The sequence below is a fragment of the Arachis stenosperma genome, chromosome 3 (genome assembly GCF_014773155.1).
Source record: "Arachis stenosperma cultivar V10309 chromosome 3, arast.V10309.gnm1.PFL2, whole genome shotgun sequence".
Taxonomy (NCBI): Eukaryota; Viridiplantae; Streptophyta; class Magnoliopsida; order Fabales; family Fabaceae; genus Arachis; species Arachis stenosperma.
This window is the reverse complement of record NC_080379.1, coordinates 28109117-28129167: the sequence shown is the minus strand read 5'-3', so window position 1 is coordinate 28129167 and position 20051 is coordinate 28109117. Positions and strand designations below refer to the sequence as shown.

Sequence of the window (20051 nt, the reverse complement as noted above, 5' to 3'; positions counted from 1 at the left end):
CTACTGGGGCACCCACACCCTCATTTCTCCGACGCTGCATACCTAAAACAGGGAGGAGCACCACCATCAGCCTACCAACTCTACACAATATCAAAGTTAAAAACCTAAACACCACTACAATCAAAGTAGAAAACGGCGGTGCTCAGCCCCTTCCCCAAACTCAACAAAAACACCAAACACAGCAAAACAAAACAAAACAGAACAGGCATGCACAAACAAGTCTGAAAGAAAACAGGAAAACAAAGAAGAAGCAGGAGTGGCACCAGAGAGCAAAAACCACCAAGGAGTTTATCAGAAAATGAAGAAGTTCCTTTTGAAAAGAAAAAACGAACGAGGGAAATAAAAACCGAAGCGAAACGGTTTCAAAAAGAAGAGCAAAAAGACACAACTAACCCTGGACACAATAAAAACTCACGGGGGCAAAAGAGAGAAAATCTCCCCCACAATAAATGCCCTCTCGGAAAAGCAAACTAATCAATTACGCCTCAAAGGACTCAAACAGGCGCAGCAGGCACGGAAAGGTCACGTCAAGACCAAAATACGGTCAAGACGAATCTTTTACCAAACGAAATCGAGAAACCGACCTCGTCGCCAAACGAACACTCGACCAGCACCGGAGACAGTAAGAAACGTCTCAGACTCTTAGCGACAAACCGACCTTACTCGCTCTCCCGCTACGGGGGCAACTGTTACGGATCTGGCCCACGAATCCCGGACCCGTGACCGAGCTCGAACCCGGTTTCTCGGGGTAACCCGTTTCATCTCTCTAGAAAGGCCCTGAACCGGCCCCTAGAGTCCTAACTAACTTTCGAATTCAAACGTTCCTCTTATCTTAGCCAGATAAGATAAAGATAAGATAACCACCATCACCTATAAATAGAGGACCCAAGTCTCCTCAGGTATTCATTCATTCCTCATACTTTCACCTCTTAGATCTATTCTGACTTGAGCGTCGGAGTGTCTTTGCAGGTACCTCCCCTCCTCTCCATCCGGACAACCCAACATCTGACTCGACCCGCGGGTTCCCGATCCTCCTCCTAGGTTGAATCAGAACTATTCTGTACAATTGGATAATAAAAATTTACATAAGTTAGATGCCGAAAATAATTAACAATATAAAACTTTAATTGATTTACTTCTTTTATTTTTGATCTTTATGGCATTATTTTTAAATTTGTTTTATGCTGCTTTGATGGTCCAACAATAGCTAAAAATGAAGAGAGTAATGGGGTTGGAGGATCAGCCGTTCAAGAAAGTGTATGAGAGTGAAAGTGATGAGTGCTGGGAGGGGCCGGGAATGATATTTGAATGGTGTAGAAAACAACGAAGCCAATCCTAGGAACCCGCTGCATGCACACTTTGTAAAATTTGAGAAATTAGTAAATAATTAGTAAATAAATTAATTATTTTCTAGAAAATTAGAAAATAAAATTTTATAGTTTAAAGAGATAGAGAAAATTAAAATAAGAATTTTGACATTAATTTTAAAGAATTTGGCTCAAAATTGGATCGAACGGACTAAATTGAACGAACTGAGTCCAAATAGGCCTAAGTCCACACACCCAACTCCTATATAAAGGCAAGCTTCAGCCTTTCTTCTTCCTTCCCATTGAATTCATGTAGCAGGGAAGTAGAAGGAAACTAAAACACATGAAACCTATTCCACTTCAAACTTTAATCTTCCTTCCCATTAGAATATTTTTGTGAAAATTTGATTTTTGGCCGAACTTTGGTGAGACATAACTCGACTTTCGGACCTCTAAATGATTTCAAACTAGTTTCATAAGAAAATTGGGTCTGTGAAATTTACGCCGTTCGAAGAACAGATGAAAAATATTTTAAAATAAAAAAGTTATGTGCGTCAGAAATTTGGAGGGCGAAGCTAAAATTCTGCAGACTTAGCCATTTATGGCCGAACTGCAGTGTATGCGTACGCATACCCCTCATTCGCGAAGGGTTGTTTTTGTCCAGTGTACATGCGTACGCGGACAAGGCTATGCGTATGCGAAATGAGCTAAATTGCACTCCCACGCATACGTGTGGCCCCTATTTCAGCAAAAATGAATTTTTGTATTTTAAAGTTCAAATCTCAACCTCTAAACATCTATTTTCATTCCTTTGGCCCTAGATCTTATTAGTAAATCTATTAATAGGATGAAGTTAGGAAAAATGTGGTAACTTAGAGATGAAGAAATATTTTTAAAAGATAATATGTGGTTGGAGAAGATGGTACTTGATTTGATAAAGATGATGAAAGTGGTGTATGAGGCAATTAAGAGAGTAATGTAAAATTGAGAACGATGTATGAGAGAATTGATGAAGTTAATTAATTGAGAATAATAAAATATATGATTAATGAGTAAGTGATTATAATTTATTGAGGAAGTGTGGTAATGTTGTGAGTATGTCGGAGATGTATATGTAAGCTAAAGATTGAATATTATTGAGCTTGGGTGTTGTTTCCTCCATGTCAGCTTGGGATTCGTCCCATGGATAATATTGAGCTTGGAGTGTTGTCTCTCCCATGTTAGTTTGGGATTCTGTCCATGGTTATCAATGAGCTTGGGGTGTTGTCTCCCCCATGTCAGCTTGGAATTCTTTCCATGGTTAATTTCTGAGATTGAGACTGCGTGTATAAAGGAACTGTCCATGTTTAGCTATCGGGACATGTCGGATTGGCTACGTAATCGACAAGTGATATCAATAGCCATAAGACAGGCATGCATCATATGCATATTTTTTGAATTACTTGCTTGTGCATTAATTGGAATTGCCTAAGTGATTATAATATACTATGTGTTTTATTTGCTATTTGTATTACTTGTATTATACCTGTGTTTGCTATTGTCTGCTTGTTTGTCTTTGTAATTTCACCGGAGATGGAGAAACGGAAGAAAGGCAGAGAGATTTAGGGTTCTAGTTTAGTATTAGTTAGATTTAAGGAATTTATTAAGTTTAGAAAGTCTTAGAGAACCACCCTGATTTATGGTTTCTGTTTTAGTTCTTTAATTTTTATAATTTGAGTGTCGGCATTCTAGGATTGCCTATAGCTTTTCTGGGACCTTATTTATTATATATGTGGGTACCTTAACCATACCGAGAAACCCCGGTTCTCATCCCATACAATATTATTATTTTTCAGATGTAGGTTGAGAAGTACCATTTTGTATTCTGGAGACTCTGATGAAGCGAAGAACTCTTGGGACTCAGAGGTGTATCTTGTTTATATTTATATATGTATATAGATTCTCCACCCTTGTATTTTGTATTTTTTTCTTCTTAGAGGTTGACTTGGAGAAATAGGTGTTTTGGTCATATATTTGGGGTTACCCTTTTGGGTTATATATATATGCTTTGGCGAGCCGAGTCAGAAGCCTTGCTATATATATCTTTGGGATTCTTCTCTCATATTTATCGTTTTTGCGAGTGATGCGATTTTCTGTTTAACATTTTGCTTAACTTTTTTTTCTACAGGCTTCTATTTAAAATTCTTTTCAACTATTATTATATATATATTTTTACTTTTAGAGGTCATACTACCTCACCATCTCAGTTTTATGACTTAAGCATACGATTCTGTGTGGTAGAATGTTACACACCACGTGAACGTCAGTATGCAAATCGGACGGTCCGATTTGTATACCATCCAATTACTGTAATCGGACCATTCAATTACTCTCCCTTTTATTAGACCATCCAATTTACTTCACACAGTTATCACAACCCAATAAAACACCTTATACTCTTAACCATGTCATACATCAACACTTACTCCATATTAAAATTAAAAACTTCTGCAAAAACGACACCAAATTCCATTCATTCCGATTCTTTTGTAAAATCTCTCTTAGTCTCTTACCATTGTAGTGAAAGAGAGTGAGTGATTGTTGAGGAGTGATGGCTAAGGGTCAAGAAAAGGATGATAAGGATCGGAGGGAGTTAGGGGTTAGAGAAAATACGAATGGAATTGCTAGTCCCAGTGCTTCATCACAAATCTTTTTCAATCACTTTATGGCCTTTTAAAATACTCCACTCTTAAAAATGTATGTTTTCAGTTTTACCATTCATTATGTCATAATACCTAAAATATTTAGCTTTAAGAACTTTAGCGACTAAAGATCGAGATTGCGTAACTAATTTCCAACATTGTTTGCAACAAAACATAGTAAGGTTTTGGACTCTTAAATTTTTAAAGAAAAATGTTATTTGTACAACAAAATCAGTCACTAAAATTAGTCATTAATATATTTGTGTATAAATACATGTGTGATTTAATTTATTTTTATAATGCATTTATATTTTAAAAGTGACTAATTTTAATATACACGTACCATAATCTATTTTTAAATACTAGATCAATTCCTTTTTTCTTAGTTCTTGTCATAACTTTTCAGTTAATCCATGACATTCTATGTTCTGTTTTTTTTTGTGCTACCAAAATTATTATATAAATTAAAACAAAATTATTCTACGTTTCACATCTACAAAAATCGAAATTTTTTATTATAAAATAAAAATTTTTATTTCTAAAACCAAATTAAAATAACATTATGTTTTAAATTTTTTGTTTTGAAGTTTTTATGAAGTTTATTCTACTCTTTGACGAATTTCACCGATTTTTTCAAAATTCATCTAATCCTTCCACAAACTTCTAGAAATTACACAAAATTCACTTAAAAGATAGACGAACTTCCTTATACTGTGTTAAGTGTGTTTCCACTCCTCTTTTTTGTATGGCAAATTTTTTGTGTCTATAATTTTAGTGTCGAAATTATCGAATTTATCTTTTATTATAACTTTTAAATATTAAAAAATTATTTATTTTTACATTTTTAATTTAAATATTAATTTTTATCTCTTTTTAATGAATTAAGTAAGTATATATAAGTACCATAACATACAATTTTTTTATTATATTTATTTTAATTCCTCTATCTTACACCATAATTAAATATTTATTTTACTACAAAAATATTAATTAGTATGTAAAAATTATTTATTAAAAGTAATTTTATAGTACTTATTAATATTTTTTATGATACTCATTAATATTTTTATAGTATAACAAATATTTTTTTTATTTTAAATTTTATTAATATTAATGTATCAATGCTCGTTATCATGCTTATTGATTAAATCTTTTATACAAATTTAATGAATACACACATTAATGCGTACAGTAGTATTAATTAAATTTAAAATAAATAATATTCATTATAATATAAAATATTAAAAAAATACTATAAAAAATCAACTATATTAAATTTATATTAAAATTAGTCACTACAATCAACTTCTAAAATAATATATAAATATATATATATATATATATATATATATATATATATATATATTAAAAATATTAGTTATACATAAAAATTAATCACTAAAATTAACCATTATATATTTATGTATAAATATAAATAATTTAATTTATTTTTAATATATATTTTATATTTTAATATATATTTATTTTAATGATTAATTTTAATATATATCTAATATAATTAAAAAAATATTAATAAATAATTATTTTATTATACTTATTAATATTTTTATAATGTAATAAATATTTAAATACAATTTAAAATAGAAGAATATGGATAAACAAAATAAAAAGGGGGCATCTAGTGTACAGATGCACTTGTAAAGACTTTTGTCTTTTATGGTTTTGAAAGCGTGTCACTAAAAGTGTTACTTAAAGAGAAAGTGTTACCCTTAATCGTTAACTTGGCTCTGATACCAATTTTTCAATATCTTTTTCAGAATTGCTCTGATACCAATTTTTTAATATCTTTTTCAGATTTTTATAGTTTTTCAATCTTGTTTTAGTTTATAATATTCTTTTTTGCATGGATTAAAATCTTTTATCTGTTTGTCTTTTTCTTTAATATAATTTTTTAAATCCTCAAAAATTTCTTTTATTTCTACATTTTTTGTTGTTTCTAAATATCTTTTTAATTTTTCAACTTCATTCTCCATTTTTTCTTTTAACAACTTTAATTCTTTTAAGTCATAATATGGTTTTTCAGACATTTATAAATTTTTTAAGTTTAGCTCCAACTTGTTTATATTTGTTCTTATTTCTATCCTTTTTATTATAAGGTCATTAATTTCGAACTGAAGATTATTTAATTCCCTCTTATACTCCTTTATTTTACTTTTTAATTTTTTCGTCCTTTTTCTTTTTATTTTGTTTTCTGGTCTTTCAATCTTTGTATACTTCACTATTTATCTTAGTATTTCTGCAAATTCTATCATCGATTCATCACTATTTTCTAGAGATTCTATTAATTTTTCTAACTCTTCAACTTCTCTTTTCAATTTGTCATAGATTATTTTTAGAGCTTTAAATGCTCCTTGATTTATTTCAGAAAACTGTAAATAATTCAACCGATTTTCTCTTTCAAAGAGCTCTTGTTTCTTGTCTTGATAGGTTACATATATTTTTTCTTTATTTATTGTCATAACTTAGTGTTTAGGGTTTCATTTAATTTTTCGACCTTTTTTGTTAATTCTTTTATTTCAGAATTTTCTTCTTTAGACTTTAACTTAGATAAACTTAAAGGGCTATTAATTTTGGATTCTCTTATTTGAAAATTCGATGAAAATAATTTTCCTGATGGTTCTTTTAGTAAAAGAACTGGGTTTTCAATAGCTTTATATTTTGGTATTTCTGTCTTTACAATTTTCTGAAATAATTCATCAACATAAATTCTTTTTCTGTTTTTAAAAATTATACTATGATGACTATTTGTTAAAGCATAATTTATTGCATATGTAATTGAAAATGGTTCATCATCTTGTTCCATTAGATTCTTTCTGTGAAATTTATAAGTTAAACTTATAGATCTTCCAAGATTTTCAGTTGACAAAGGTATAGCATATCCAAGATGGGCATTGAATTTAACATTTACGTTTGCCAAGTTTCCATGAACAATTCCAATTATTTGATCTATTGGGTCATCAGTAATTCTTTTGTCACAGATAGCTAGGCTTATTGGTGAATTAATTCCTTTCATATATGTGGATTTGATTAAGACTTGTATAGTACTAATATGAATCCATCCAATTTTAGATCTTTTTTGTTGATCCTTAATTTTCTCAATCTGTTTACTCAATTCTTCATCATTTATCAAAGCTATTTCAAGTTCTCCATTGGCAAATTTTATCTTTATAGGGGCTTCAAGTTGAATTTTTCCATAGTATATTATATTTTTTCTATTAAAAACTTCTTTTAAAAGATTTTGTTTATTAAAATTTTCATTTGATTTGAGATTTAATTCTGTTTTTAGAACAGCCTGTTTTTCATTATCTAATAATGCAGATAATCTATAATAGTCAGATTCTTCCGTTAATTCTAAACTTTCTAAATAATTCATAACTAAGAGATTAGGATAAAGGCGTACCTTTCTGGAGAAAAACTTCTTTTATTTAGAATATTTTACATAAGATGTTTTTTATCTCCAGAGGGGAGATTGTAGATACTAACTCCAGAGGGGAGTTTAGAATTGGTTTTTCCTAAGGGAATTCTTCTTCAAACTATAGAATCGCCTCGGCAGCTTCCTCTTTGCTCTCCTAGCATATGAGTACTCTTAGCCTCCTGCTTTCTATGGTTTGATGATCTCTACAATTGCCTAAGAAACCTATTTATAATGGTTGGGTCTGATGGACAATTCCCATCCTTACCCTTCTTATGACGTCATTGCTTACGTCATTGTTTATTATCTTGCACCAGCTACATTGTTGGTGCTCTATGACCTAAGCGCTTACGTCATTATGCAATAATGTTGAGAGATGCTTCAGATGTGCTGTCCTCTTCTTTCATTATGTGGCCTTCAGATGCGTTGTCTCCTTCCTTTATCATGTGGGTTGATTCCGTTTCATTATTGCTTTCTTTAGATAACTCTGAGACACATAGCTGGCACTTGTGGTCTTCTCTGTCTTTTATCAAATAGCAGAGATTCCTTTTTATCCCTTCGGGGAGCTTTTCTAAGAGCCCAGATAAGTTGTAGAATGCTGATTCAAATTTCACTAAGAGTCTCATCTCTCTTTCTTCAATTTCATTCTTTTTACTGGATACAAGCAAAGTATTTCTGCTTTTATAATTGATTCTTGTGTGAGATTCCCTTGTTATCCTTTGAGTTCTTTCGAAGACCCTTGCTAGTGTGCTGGCTAGTCTTCCTTCATGACTGTAGATTGTTAAATCTTGAACTTGATCAATTGGTTGAAAATTTCCTGGGAAGACGGACATGAAGATTACTTGATGTGCTGGAACCAAGCATTCTTCTTCTTCATTAAAAATAGGTTGACTATTCGTAAATTTTAGGGATATATCCCTTGGATTTACGTTGTCAATCATATTTTTAAATCTCTTTACTGCATCAACGAATCCTGCAGGAAACTCACTAATAATTTTTAAATCATTAAAAATTAAAATTGTATCAATTAATCCATACTGGAAAAACTGATAGGTGTCAGACGGGGAAGCATCTGGAAATATAACCTGCTTTGTTAGCTGTTCTTTGGCAATAGGATAATATCCCAAGATTGCCCTTTTTTCTTCAGTCCAATTTAGGACTATGTTAAGGGTTTCTCTGAGATTTGATCTACAGACCCTTTTCTTTTCCTTGATTTCAACCCTTGTAGGAATGTTTCTTATTATCCCTGTTCTCTGGGTTTGAATTGGAGCTTTATCTACTCTTTTTAGGGTTTGCTCTGGATGAAGAGCTTCATATTTCCTGAAGGATTCTTTTGCTTCTTCCAGTGATAAAAACCCTCCTTTATAAATTATCCTTGATTGATGTGTAAATGGTGCTGCTTTTTCCCAGGCATCATATACTCCTTTCATGGGGCCATTATAAATTACATAATATTTTTTATCTTGGGTGGATTTTTTGATAATTTCAGCAATTGTTTTGTTTTCTGGAATTTTTTCTTCACCTGATTTGTCCACCACGCTTAGCTGGCTGAACTCTGATGGTTTTGGTTGTTGTGTTGATTTCATTGCTTCGATGGCCTTCTTGAGGGATTGGATCTGTATCCTTATTTGCTGACAATGCTTGCATTTTTCGAGTTCTTGTTCGTATTTTTGAATTTCTTGATCTAATGCGTTGTAGACGAACTCCATTCTCTTGTTAATGTATCTGCAATAACATTTTTGTCACCCTTAATATATTCAATTTTTATTGGATATTGTAACAAAAATAATTGCCATCTTACCAATCGTCCATGATTATAATCAACTTTTAAATTATATCGTATAAAACCTGTTAGGTAACTTGAATCTGTCCTTAATGTAAATTCTTTGGGTAGTAAATCGATTTTCCATTTCTTAAGAGATTTAATTGCTGCCAGAGTTTCCTTTTCATGAGTGGTATATCTCTGTTCTGTTGGAGTAAAAGTTCCTGAAATATACCTGCAAAGTAATTCCTTTGGGGGATATTTAGAATCTAGTGATTCTTTTTCTTGTTCTAAGCTTTTTATAGCTTTCTTAGCTTTTAGACATCCTGACCAGGTTATGTCTGAGGCATCTGTTTCTACTAGTAAGTAGTCATTTTCTTCTGGAATATAAAGTTCTGGAAGTTTTTCACATAATTCTTTAATTCTTTGAATTTGCATACTATCTTTTTCATCCCATTTCCATTCTTTTTTAGTACTTATTTTTGGAAATAAGCTTTTAGTGTATTCTGTTATATTCTTTAAAAATCCTTGATCAGAAATATAATTTATACACCCTAAAAATCTTTGTAATTGTTTTCTATCTTCTATTTTATTAGGAAATAAATTTACTTTTTCTAAAACATTTGGTTGTAGTTTTAGCTTTCCTTCAGTGGATAAAATTAATCCAAGAAACTCTATTTCTTGTTTTGCTATTCTTGCTTTCTTTTTGCTAAGAACTAATCCTTTTTCTTTACATCTTTCTAAAACTATTAATAATTTTTGAAGATGATCTTCTTTATCCTGTTTTGTAAAGATTAGTATATCATCAATGTATACTAAAACAAATTCATTTAACTCTTTTAGATTTTCTTCCATAAATCTTTGATAAATACCTGGGGCTTGTTTTAATCCGAATGGTAATACATTCCATTCATAGAGTAACACACTTGTTGATTCTTTTGTTGGGCAAGTAAAAGCAGTTAATTTCTTTGTTTCTTTGTCTAAACGAAGTTGCCAATATCCTGATTTTGCATCAAGAGATGAAAACCAAGTTGCTCCTTTGATTTTTTCTAAAATAGAATCTTTTCTTGGAAGTTTATGAGCATCACCAATAGTTGCTTCATTCATTTTTTTATAGTTTATTACCATTCTTCGTTTTCCCCTTTTAATTTCATTATTGTTTTCAACGTAAAAAGCTGAAGCCGCATGAGGACTTTTACTTAATCTTATAATTCCTTTTTCCAAAAGATATTTACATTCTAGTGAGAACTCTTCTCTATCTCTTGCGGAATAAGGAATTTTATTTGGAACATTTATCTCTTTTGTGGGTTCTTTTAATTTAATGCTTACTAATTCGTTATTTGTATTTTTAATATCTAAAGGATTTTCAGCACAAATTTCATTCAAAAGTTCTTCTATCTTTATTTCAAGATTATTTTTTGGAATATTTATCTGAAAGTATAGATTTAAATAACATGTTTCTAATATAGAAAATATTTTAAATTTTAAGATCTTATCTATAGTAGTAGTTGGTATTTTTATACGTTTTAATTTTTGATTTATTGAAGAATCATGTGGAGCTTTTAAAACTATATATGTTAATTCTTGAATGAATGGATGATATAGCTTTAAAAAGTTATTTCCTATGATAAAATCCATTCCAGAATCTAACATATATATAGATGGAACAATGAATCTATAATTTTGAATAAAAATTTCAACTATCTCTGCTTTTTGGTCAATTTTATGTATTGATTTATCAGCTATTCTAACTCTTAATGGTTTCTTTAATTTTTTCCAATCAAGTTTTATATTTGAACTAGCAAAGCATTGTGTTGCTCCAGAATCTATGAAAGCATTTATAAATTTTTCTGTTATTTTTATAGTAATAAATGTAGCATTATTACTCAGTCTCTGAGTCTGTTTCTGAGACATATTCAAAAATATAGTCCAAGTTATCATCAGATTCTTCTAATGGTTCCATGAGACAAGACTTAGCAATTTCTATTTGTTTAGTAAGATCCTTTTTATCCTTCTTTTTTGGGCATTCATTTGCGTAGTGTCCTTCTTCTTGGCAGTACCAACATTTACAATTTTCTTTTTTATTCGGGCAATAGTTATTTCTTTGTCTTTTGTTTTTATTGTTATTTTCTTTCCTAAAATATCTCTTTTTTCTCCAGTTTGGATAGTATTTTCTTCTTCTAAATTGATATTTTCTTTTTCTTTGAAAATTTTTATTAAGACCATATTTTTGAGGTATCTCTTCATTATCCTGACAGCAAATTCTAATTATATTTGCAAATCTTTTTTGAGTTGCTTCTTGCATACAACGTTCTTTTATTTCCTCTCTTATTGCAGGGGTTGCTCCACCAAAATTATTTTCAATTGTTCCTCTATTTATTTCTCTTATAAATCTTCCCATTATAAATTCATTAGCAGGATATGGAAGTTTCGTTATATACATACTGAGATAATGATTTTTATCTTCTTCTTTTAATTTGTAATAATGTATTCTATATTCACATATATAAGACTCCACATTACATAAATCATATATCTGAATATTAGCTAAATGGTTTTTTGCTTCTTGATATTCTTTATTATAGACTTCTTGTCTATGATCTATAATATTTTTTCCAAAAAATTCTTTATATAGAATCATCATTATATATAATATCTTATCATAAGCTGTTGTTTTTGTTTCTAATTCTTCTATTATTTGGTTTTTTATTGATGTCATATAATCTCTTATAGTTCCTTTAGTATGAAATCCTATGTAATTCCAAATGTCTCTTCCAGACAATTCACTAAGTTTTGGATTAGTAAAGGCTTCTAATAAGAAGGAATTCAACCAGTTTTCGAAAATTTCTTTTTCGTTCTTTTTGCAGTCTAAATCGAACATTCTTTCTCCTTCCATTTCCTGGATTTTAGGAACGTATTTTGATGGTATTTTTGTATATTTTGAATCTTTATTTATAAATCCTTTTTTAAAAGCATAATTATCAAAACCTGTTTCCCATTTAAATTGAGATTGATTATCCTTAGATGTTCCAGCTTCATTTTTTACTTGTATTGGTATTGCTGGTTCTTCGTCACTTGAATAGTCTAGAATGTGTTCTTCATTTTCTATATTTTCATCATTTACTAATTCTTCTTCTATTTGAAAACCATGTTCCATAATATTATTTTCTTGAGCCATTTTTAATTGTTTAAAAAGTATTGTAACTTCTTCTAATTTTTCTTCAATATTCATAATTTCAATGGTGGTTTTACTTTTAACTCTGTTATGTTGATTATATTTTGAAAATTTTCTTCTTTGGGATTCTCTTTTTCCTTATTTCTTTGAAATTTTATAGATACTAATATTTCTTCAAGCATATCTACTATAGAATTTAATTGTGGGTTAAAAGTATGATGAAGATGTGGGGAATCATTTCCATGGTAGCATTTTTTAGAAATTCCATATGAAAAATAAGTTTTTTCAGGTTTTTGAAGTCCCTCAATAAAACTTATAGTAAAATAAAGATTTTGAGAAAAATCATTTTGTATTGATTTTAAGAATTCAGTGTCATTACAATTAACATTGGTTAAAATTATTAATTTTTGATCTATTAGTTTTGATAATTTAATTATTTCTTCTCTTAAATCTTCTAATTTACTTTTTTCCATTAGGTGACGCTTTTCTTTGTAAAGGGCTACGGTTTTAAGTTAAAAGTGTGGTTTTAGAATGTGTGGTTTAGATTTTGCCACATAAGCACATCTTTAAAACAACATCTTTACCATATATTTCACCAAATAAAAAAGGGAGGAATAAAAAAAAAGTTGAGAGCACAGTACCAAAAAATTTTATATTACATGCCATTGCTCAATATATACTAAGGAAATAAAAAATTTTTGTTATAAATATTCATGGAGGTAGATTAATCTTGTCATTCATAAGTCATAACGTATATTTAATTACTTTTAGATAAATGAAGAATTAAATCTCAAAAGTGATTCTTCAAATTAAAAATGATTTATATTCATTTCTAAAATTGCACTTCAGAATTTAGAGTAGTTCTTCAAGCAATTTCTATCAACGAGTCATCATCGAAAAGCTGACCTAAACTCGTTTCTTACACGTTGGCAAGATCCAAATGAGGCTGTAATTGATTTGGCCCTTAAATTGAGCCAAACTACGTCGTTTCATTCTTTAAGCACATAAATCCTTCCCTCAACGATAATCCAACACTTTCTCTCCCTCCCAAAACACGAGCAGAGATCTTTTTCTCTCCTTGTTCCTCTTCAATGGTGCTGCTCTGAGTGTTTTGATTACATTCAAAATCAGCTGGTCTCCAAAGTCAGCTTCATCATCGTCGTTGTTGAGAGTGTGTGTTCAAAATCCTATATCTGATCACCATACACGGCGATAATGGCCGCGAAGAAGGGGGGACAGAGGAGGGGAAGGGGAAAGATGGGGGAGCTTGAGGAAGCGGAGGAAGGAGAGGATCTCCGGAGGCGAGGTGGAGACGGGGGAGGCAGCGTTGCAGGAGCGGGAGGCCACGGAGAAGGAGGTTGAGCGGTTGAGGAACGCTGTGAGGAGGCAGAGGATACTTGAGGTTTCTCGAGAAAAGACCGAGAGGAAGAGGATGCTTGATGAACGCTCCAATTAGTGGTCCACTTTTGTTTGTTTTTTATCTTTTCATTTGTATATTTTGTCCTAATTTCTGTGTATTGTGCTTGATGATTGTTAAAAAGTAGAGAACATATTACATAGCAGAAAATTGGTAGAATTTGTCTTACCCTAATTTGTGTATATATAGAAAGGTCAGTGAGGTCTTGTTAAGGACAATATCTGAGATGCAAGTAAAGTAGTATAATAGCTAGTGCTAGAGATATGATTTATGTTTAGAAATATGCGTTTAATGATAAGAGGTGAAATTAAAATGTAATTAAATATGATTTCTATTTAAAAGGAAGGTTTATATACTTTTGTCTATGCTGGTGATATGTTTGAAGCAACAAAACAGCTGCAACAATAAGCCTTTTTTCTATTGGTGGGATCGGCTACACACTCTCTTAACGATGATGACAAAACCAACCATGGAGACTAGTCGATTTTGAACGGAATCGCTGCAGTGAGAGAGCACTCAGAGCAGCGCTATTGAAGAGGAATGAATCCACATCAACTTTTCGATGGCGCTTCGTGGACAGAAATTGTTTGGAAGACTATTCTGAGTTTCATAGTGTAATTTCAAGAATGAATATAGGTAAGTAGGTAACAATTAATTTAAAAGACTATTTTAAAATTCGAACTTAATTTAAGTGACCACTTTAAAATTTAACTGATGAAATTTATCGAGGAGTACCTATTTTCAGAGTTCTTTAAAGGATTATGTGAATTTTGCAAGATAAGTTCGTCGATGGTTGCGCGAACCTGATGAGAATCCAAAAGAATAGTTATTTTGGTTAGATTTATTTTCGGAAGTAAAGATTTTTTTTGTTTTATAATAAAAAAATTTCACAAAATTCACGCGCACGCGCACGCGCACGCGCGTGCTATTCCCCACACCCTCGGTGCTGCCAGCTGGCACCTAGGTCGGTTCACTCGGTTGGCCAACCTTATCCAATTTCATATTAAAGTTTTACTAACCTCACCTGCAGTTACTCACTCACTTACCCCTTACCGCTAAATCTCACAGCAGCAGCGATTTTGCAATGACGGTCCCTTCTTCACCTTTGACCTTACACGTGCCAAATCAAGCTCTCATTGGTCTGTGCCGCGATTCCTTTTGCCTCTGAAACTGTAGATAAGAGGTGCACGATTATGTTGTGCTTTAGAAAAAGATAATAAAGAAATAAAAAGAGATACCAACTAATATTTTTGTTTAAAATAAATAAAATTAAGGTATTTTCCAGTCATCACATCTCTTGAATAATAATATTTTTAAATTATTTAACTATATGAATTAATGCGTAAAACTAAAAACTAAAAGGTTTATATTATTAATTAATTCTCTGAATATTCATTATTTCCTAGCGCTTTCCTATTTCATCATCATAATAATTCGTTTGTTATTTTTTATTTTATTATTATTGTTCTCATTTTTGTGGGAGAGAAGAATAAGGAGAAGGAGAACGAAGAAGAAAAGAGTTGAGAATTGAGATCTTGCGAAATAAGAAACCCTAGTTTTTTTTCCTTTCCCTTTTTAGGTGTTATCTGCAGAAATTTTCCCAATTGAATTCAGCTCCAACCTGCTACTGTCACCAATAAGGATTCTTTGGTCATTGTTTCAATCGCTACAGGTATGTTTTAATTCCCCATTTTCCCAATTCCTTTGCTCCATTTCTGTGTTGCTTAGAATGAGGGTAAAGAACAAAAGGTTTCTATTTTCATTTTATGTGGTCGGATTTTGTTGTCTTTGATCTTATTGTTATGGGAATCGACGGGGTTTGGTTGGTATAATGCATGTTTTCTTGTTTGTGATGTAATATAGCCTATGTTGGAACACTGTCAAACGTTGGAATGCTTCTTTATCGAATTATATTGCATATGTGTATGCGCTATGTGTCTGCATTTGGGTAAATTGCAAATAATTTTTCAGCACAAATGACTAGCCAAGAGTAAGTGTTCTTGGTTATCATCAGTTCATGAATCTTACCTTCGCTTGTTAATGTTTATGCTTACGCCCTCTTGTGTATGTTGGTTGTGAGTTTCATTGTTTACTTGTGTATTCAAATGATGAATGATTTTAATATTGGTGTTCTTTTTGTCAATTTTGTAGAGTAAGTCAGTTTTTTGGATTGTGTGCAATTAAGACGACGCAAAGATGATGTCAAGGTCGTATACAAATCTCTTAGATTTGGCTTCTGGGAATTTCCCGGCAATGGGGAATTCGTTTAAAGAACGGCGGCGGATGCCAAGGGTTATGAGTGTACCTGGGATTGTCACAGAAGTAGATGATGATCAGGCAGTTAGTGTTTCTTCTGATAACCCGTCAACTGTTTCTACAGATAGAATGATCATTGTAGCAAATCAGCTACCTTTAAAAGCAAAGCGACGAGAGGACAACCAAGGTTGGAATTTCAGTTGGAATGAGGATTCCTTGCTTTTACAACTCAAGGATGGACTTCCAGAAGAGATGGAGGTTCTTTATGTTGGATCATTGCGTGTTGACATTGACCCAGCTGAGCAGGATGATGTGTCACAGTATTTGTTGGATAAATTCAAATGTGTTCCTACTTTTCTACCCTCTGATGTTTTGGCAAAGTTTTATGATGGCTTCTGTAAAAGGCAGTTATGGCCACTTTTTCATTACATGTTACCATTTTCAACCGCTAAGAGCCACCGTTTTGATCGATCTTTATGGGAAGCCTATGTGCTAGCAAATAAGCTATTTTTTCAAAAGGTAGTTGAAATAATAAACCCAGAAGATGATTTTATTTGGGTTCATGATTATCATTTGATGGTGCTGCCAACCTTTATAAGAAGGCGCTTTAACAGGGTTAAACTGGGATTTTTCCTGCATAGTCCCTTTCCTTCATCAGAGATATATAGGACTCTTCCTGTCAGGGAGGAGATACTTAAAGCATTACTCAACTCTGATATCATTGGATTCCACACGTTTGACTATGCTCGTCATTTCCTTTCTTGCTGTAGTCGTATGCTGGGTCTGGAGTATCAGTCAAAGAGGGGCTATCTAGGATTGGAATATTATGGAAGGACTATCAGTATTAAGATTATGCCTGTAGGGATTCACATGGGTCGAATTGAAACCGTTATGAAGATGGCAGATGAGGAGTGCAAGGCAAGGGAGCTCAAACAGCAATTTGAAGGGAAAACCATTTTGCTTGGTGTTGATGATATGGACATTTTTAAAGGTATAAATTTGAAGATTTTGGCTATGGAGCAAATGCTCAAACAACACCCCAAATGGCAAGGAAGAGCTGTTCTGGTCCAGGTTGTAAATCCTGCAAGGGGAAAAGGGATACATCTAGATGAGATACGTGCTGAAATAGAAGAAAGCTGCAGCAGGATTAACAGAATGTATGGACGGCCTGGTTATGAACCAATTATTTTTATTGATAGATCAGTTTCAGTTGCTGAAAAGGTTGCCTATTACAGCCTTGCTGAGTGTGTTATTGTCACAGCTGTGAGAGATGGGATGAATCTAACTCCTTATGAATATATTGCTTGTAGACAGGGAATATCTGGTAATGGTTCATGTTCCGATATTAGAAGCCCAAAGAAGAGTATGTTAGTAATATCAGAATTTATTGGGTGTTCTCCATCACTCAGTGGGGCTATACGTGTCAATCCATGGAATGTTGAGGCCACTGCAGAGGCAATGAACGAGGCTATCTCAATGAGTGATGGAGAGAAGCAGTTGCGGCATGAAAAGCACTACCGGTATGTTAGCACACATGATGTAGCATATTGGTCACGTAGTTTCTTGCAGGACATGGAGAGGGCTTGCGCTGACCTTCTAAGAAAAAGATGTTGGGGAATTGGTCTTAGTTTTGGATTTAGAGTTGTAGCACTTGACCCAAATTTTCGTAAGCTCTCAATTGATGCTATGGTTTCATCTTACAAGAGGGCAAGGAGTAGGGCCATTTTGTTGGACTATGATGGTACGGTGATGCCACAGAATTCCATTAATAAGAGTCCAAGCAATGAGGTTATCTCTCTTTTGGACACGCTTTGTGCAGACCCCAGAAATGTAGTTTTCATTGTTAGCGGAAGGGGGAGGAATAGCTTAAGTGATTGGTTCTTACCCTGCAAAAATCTGGGAATTGCCGCAGAACATGGTTACTTTTTGAGGTATGATCTTTGCTATTACTTACTGTATGGGTCATATCAAACATTTACGCACATAACTTATGCTATAAGTTGGAAGGGGCCTTTTGTCTGAATATGAAAAATGATGTTAATTTCCTTTTGTTACTCTTGTGGTAGTTTTCTTCCCAATCCAAATTTGGCAGTATTTAGTCATTTAATCTAATTGGAAATCCTTTTATCTCTGCTTTGACAAATGCTTTTAACAAGTCGTTTTACCCTGTATAAGTTTAAATTAGTCATGAGAAGTGAGAAAACCCAAGATTAAATAGATCTAGGTATTCTTGTAAGTAGAGGTGATCAAATCTAGAAACTAAATTCAGTAAATACTACTTTTTTATTTATTCCTATCCAAAATTAAATAAAAAGGGGTGTAATTATATATATTGAGGGCATTCTTGTAAATATATGTGCATTTGCATTTTGCTTCAGTATAGTTTCTTATCTCTTGACATTCAGTCATATGTTCTCTTTTATGATGAGGCGACGTTTTAAGAAATTTGAGCACATTTCAGATGGTCGCAAAGTGCACAATGGGAAATTTGTGGTAAGAACATGGACTTTGGATGGATGCAGATTGCTGAACCCGTGATGAAACTCTACACAGAGGCAACTGATGGGTCCAACATTGAAACAAAGGAAAGTGCTTTGGTCTGGCAATACCGGGACGCAGATCTTGGTTTCGGATCTTCTCAAGCTAAGGAAATGTTGGATCATCTAGAAAGTGTTTTAGCCAATGAGCCCGTTGCCGTGAAGAGTGGCCAGTTCATTGTTGAAGTAAAACCCCAGGTATATATAATTTCTTTAAATCATTATCTAATAAAACCCGGATAAGCACTTAATAGCAAATGGTATCAGCAGCAGAGATCATTCATGCCTTGCCAGCAATTTTATTATTGGAGTGTTCATTTCAGCCATTGAGTGACAAATATTAGAGGAAAAGAAAGAAAAAAGGAAAAAAAAAAAAGAAAAAAAGGGACATGTGCAGCCATAAAGGTTTAAAATTTGTTGATTGTCAAATTATAGGCAGGGTGGAACTTTATTTAATATATAAGAAAAAGAAATTTTGGAGATTCTTATAGTTCATTTGGTTGAACTACAAGCATATAGTAGAACTCTTCCATCAACTTGACCTGTGAACCTGAGCCGTTTAATCATAATATCTTTTGTTTATTTTTTTTTTTAAAAACATTGGCATAAACTCTTATGGTTAAGATTGCTATTGTGGACCCTGATGAGAGGTGACCTGCTTCATGTTGAATACATCTGTCAATGTTTTTCTTTTCAGGATGTGAGCAAAGGCTTAGTTGCCGAAAGGATATTTTCATCAATGGCAGAGAATGGCAAACAGGCTGATTTTGTGTTGTGTGTTGGTGATGATAGATCAGATGAAGACATGTTTGAAATAATCAGTAGTTCAATCTCAAGAAATATTCTTTCAGCCAATTCTTCTGTATTTGCCTGCACAGTTGGACAAAAACCAAGCAAAGCTAAGTATTATCTGGATGATACTACTGAAGTAATAAGCATGCTTGAATCTTTGGCAGAAGAATCAGATTCTTCACCCGACTTAGAAGAAATTGGAGATTCTTTTCAAAGGCAAGTGAGATTATCATGAGGTTTCTCCTGACTTTTTAGATAAAATGATTTGTTTAATTGGGTGTAATATTCGTGGGTGAGCTATCATTTGGGGCGTTGGGCTGAGAATGCTTTCATAATTTTTTTTTCTTTTCCTTTTTTTTCCCCAATCTATTTCTTTTTTTATTATTATTTTTAATTTCTTCAATTATATATTACATATATTTTTGGGATAATCCCGTCATTGGTTTTCTGTTCTTGTCATTGATAACTCTAGTTGGAAGAGTAGGGAAAGATGTTATACTGGCATTCTGTAACAAAGGAAGCAAAAAGTGGAAGCTCTTATTTGCCTTCCCAACATTTCCAAATATATTTAGACAGTTGATTCACTTGATTGGATATAGAAATGCAATTATTTCAATTTTTTTTACGTAATTAACAAAAGTTAGAGAAGTAAATAGGAGGATAGAATAATAGCATAGCTAGGCTACATGGG

The 20051-nt window shown here is 32.3% G+C and overlaps 1 protein-coding gene across 1 annotated transcript; it reads left to right on the top strand.

Annotated features, from left to right (window-relative positions):
• Positions 1-15199: 15199 nt before the first annotated feature.
• LOC130968172 (probable alpha,alpha-trehalose-phosphate synthase [UDP-forming] 7) lies at positions 15200-19944 on the top strand. Its single transcript, XM_057893289.1, has 4 exons — positions 15200-15447; positions 15927-17962; positions 18493-18766; positions 19266-19944. Exons 2-4 carry the CDS (start codon positions 15972-15974, stop codon positions 19593-19595), a joined length of 2595 nt encoding a protein of 864 aa, XP_057749272.1. The 5' UTR covers positions 15200-15447; positions 15927-15971; the 3' UTR covers positions 19596-19944.
• Positions 19945-20051: the final 107 nt, after the last annotated feature.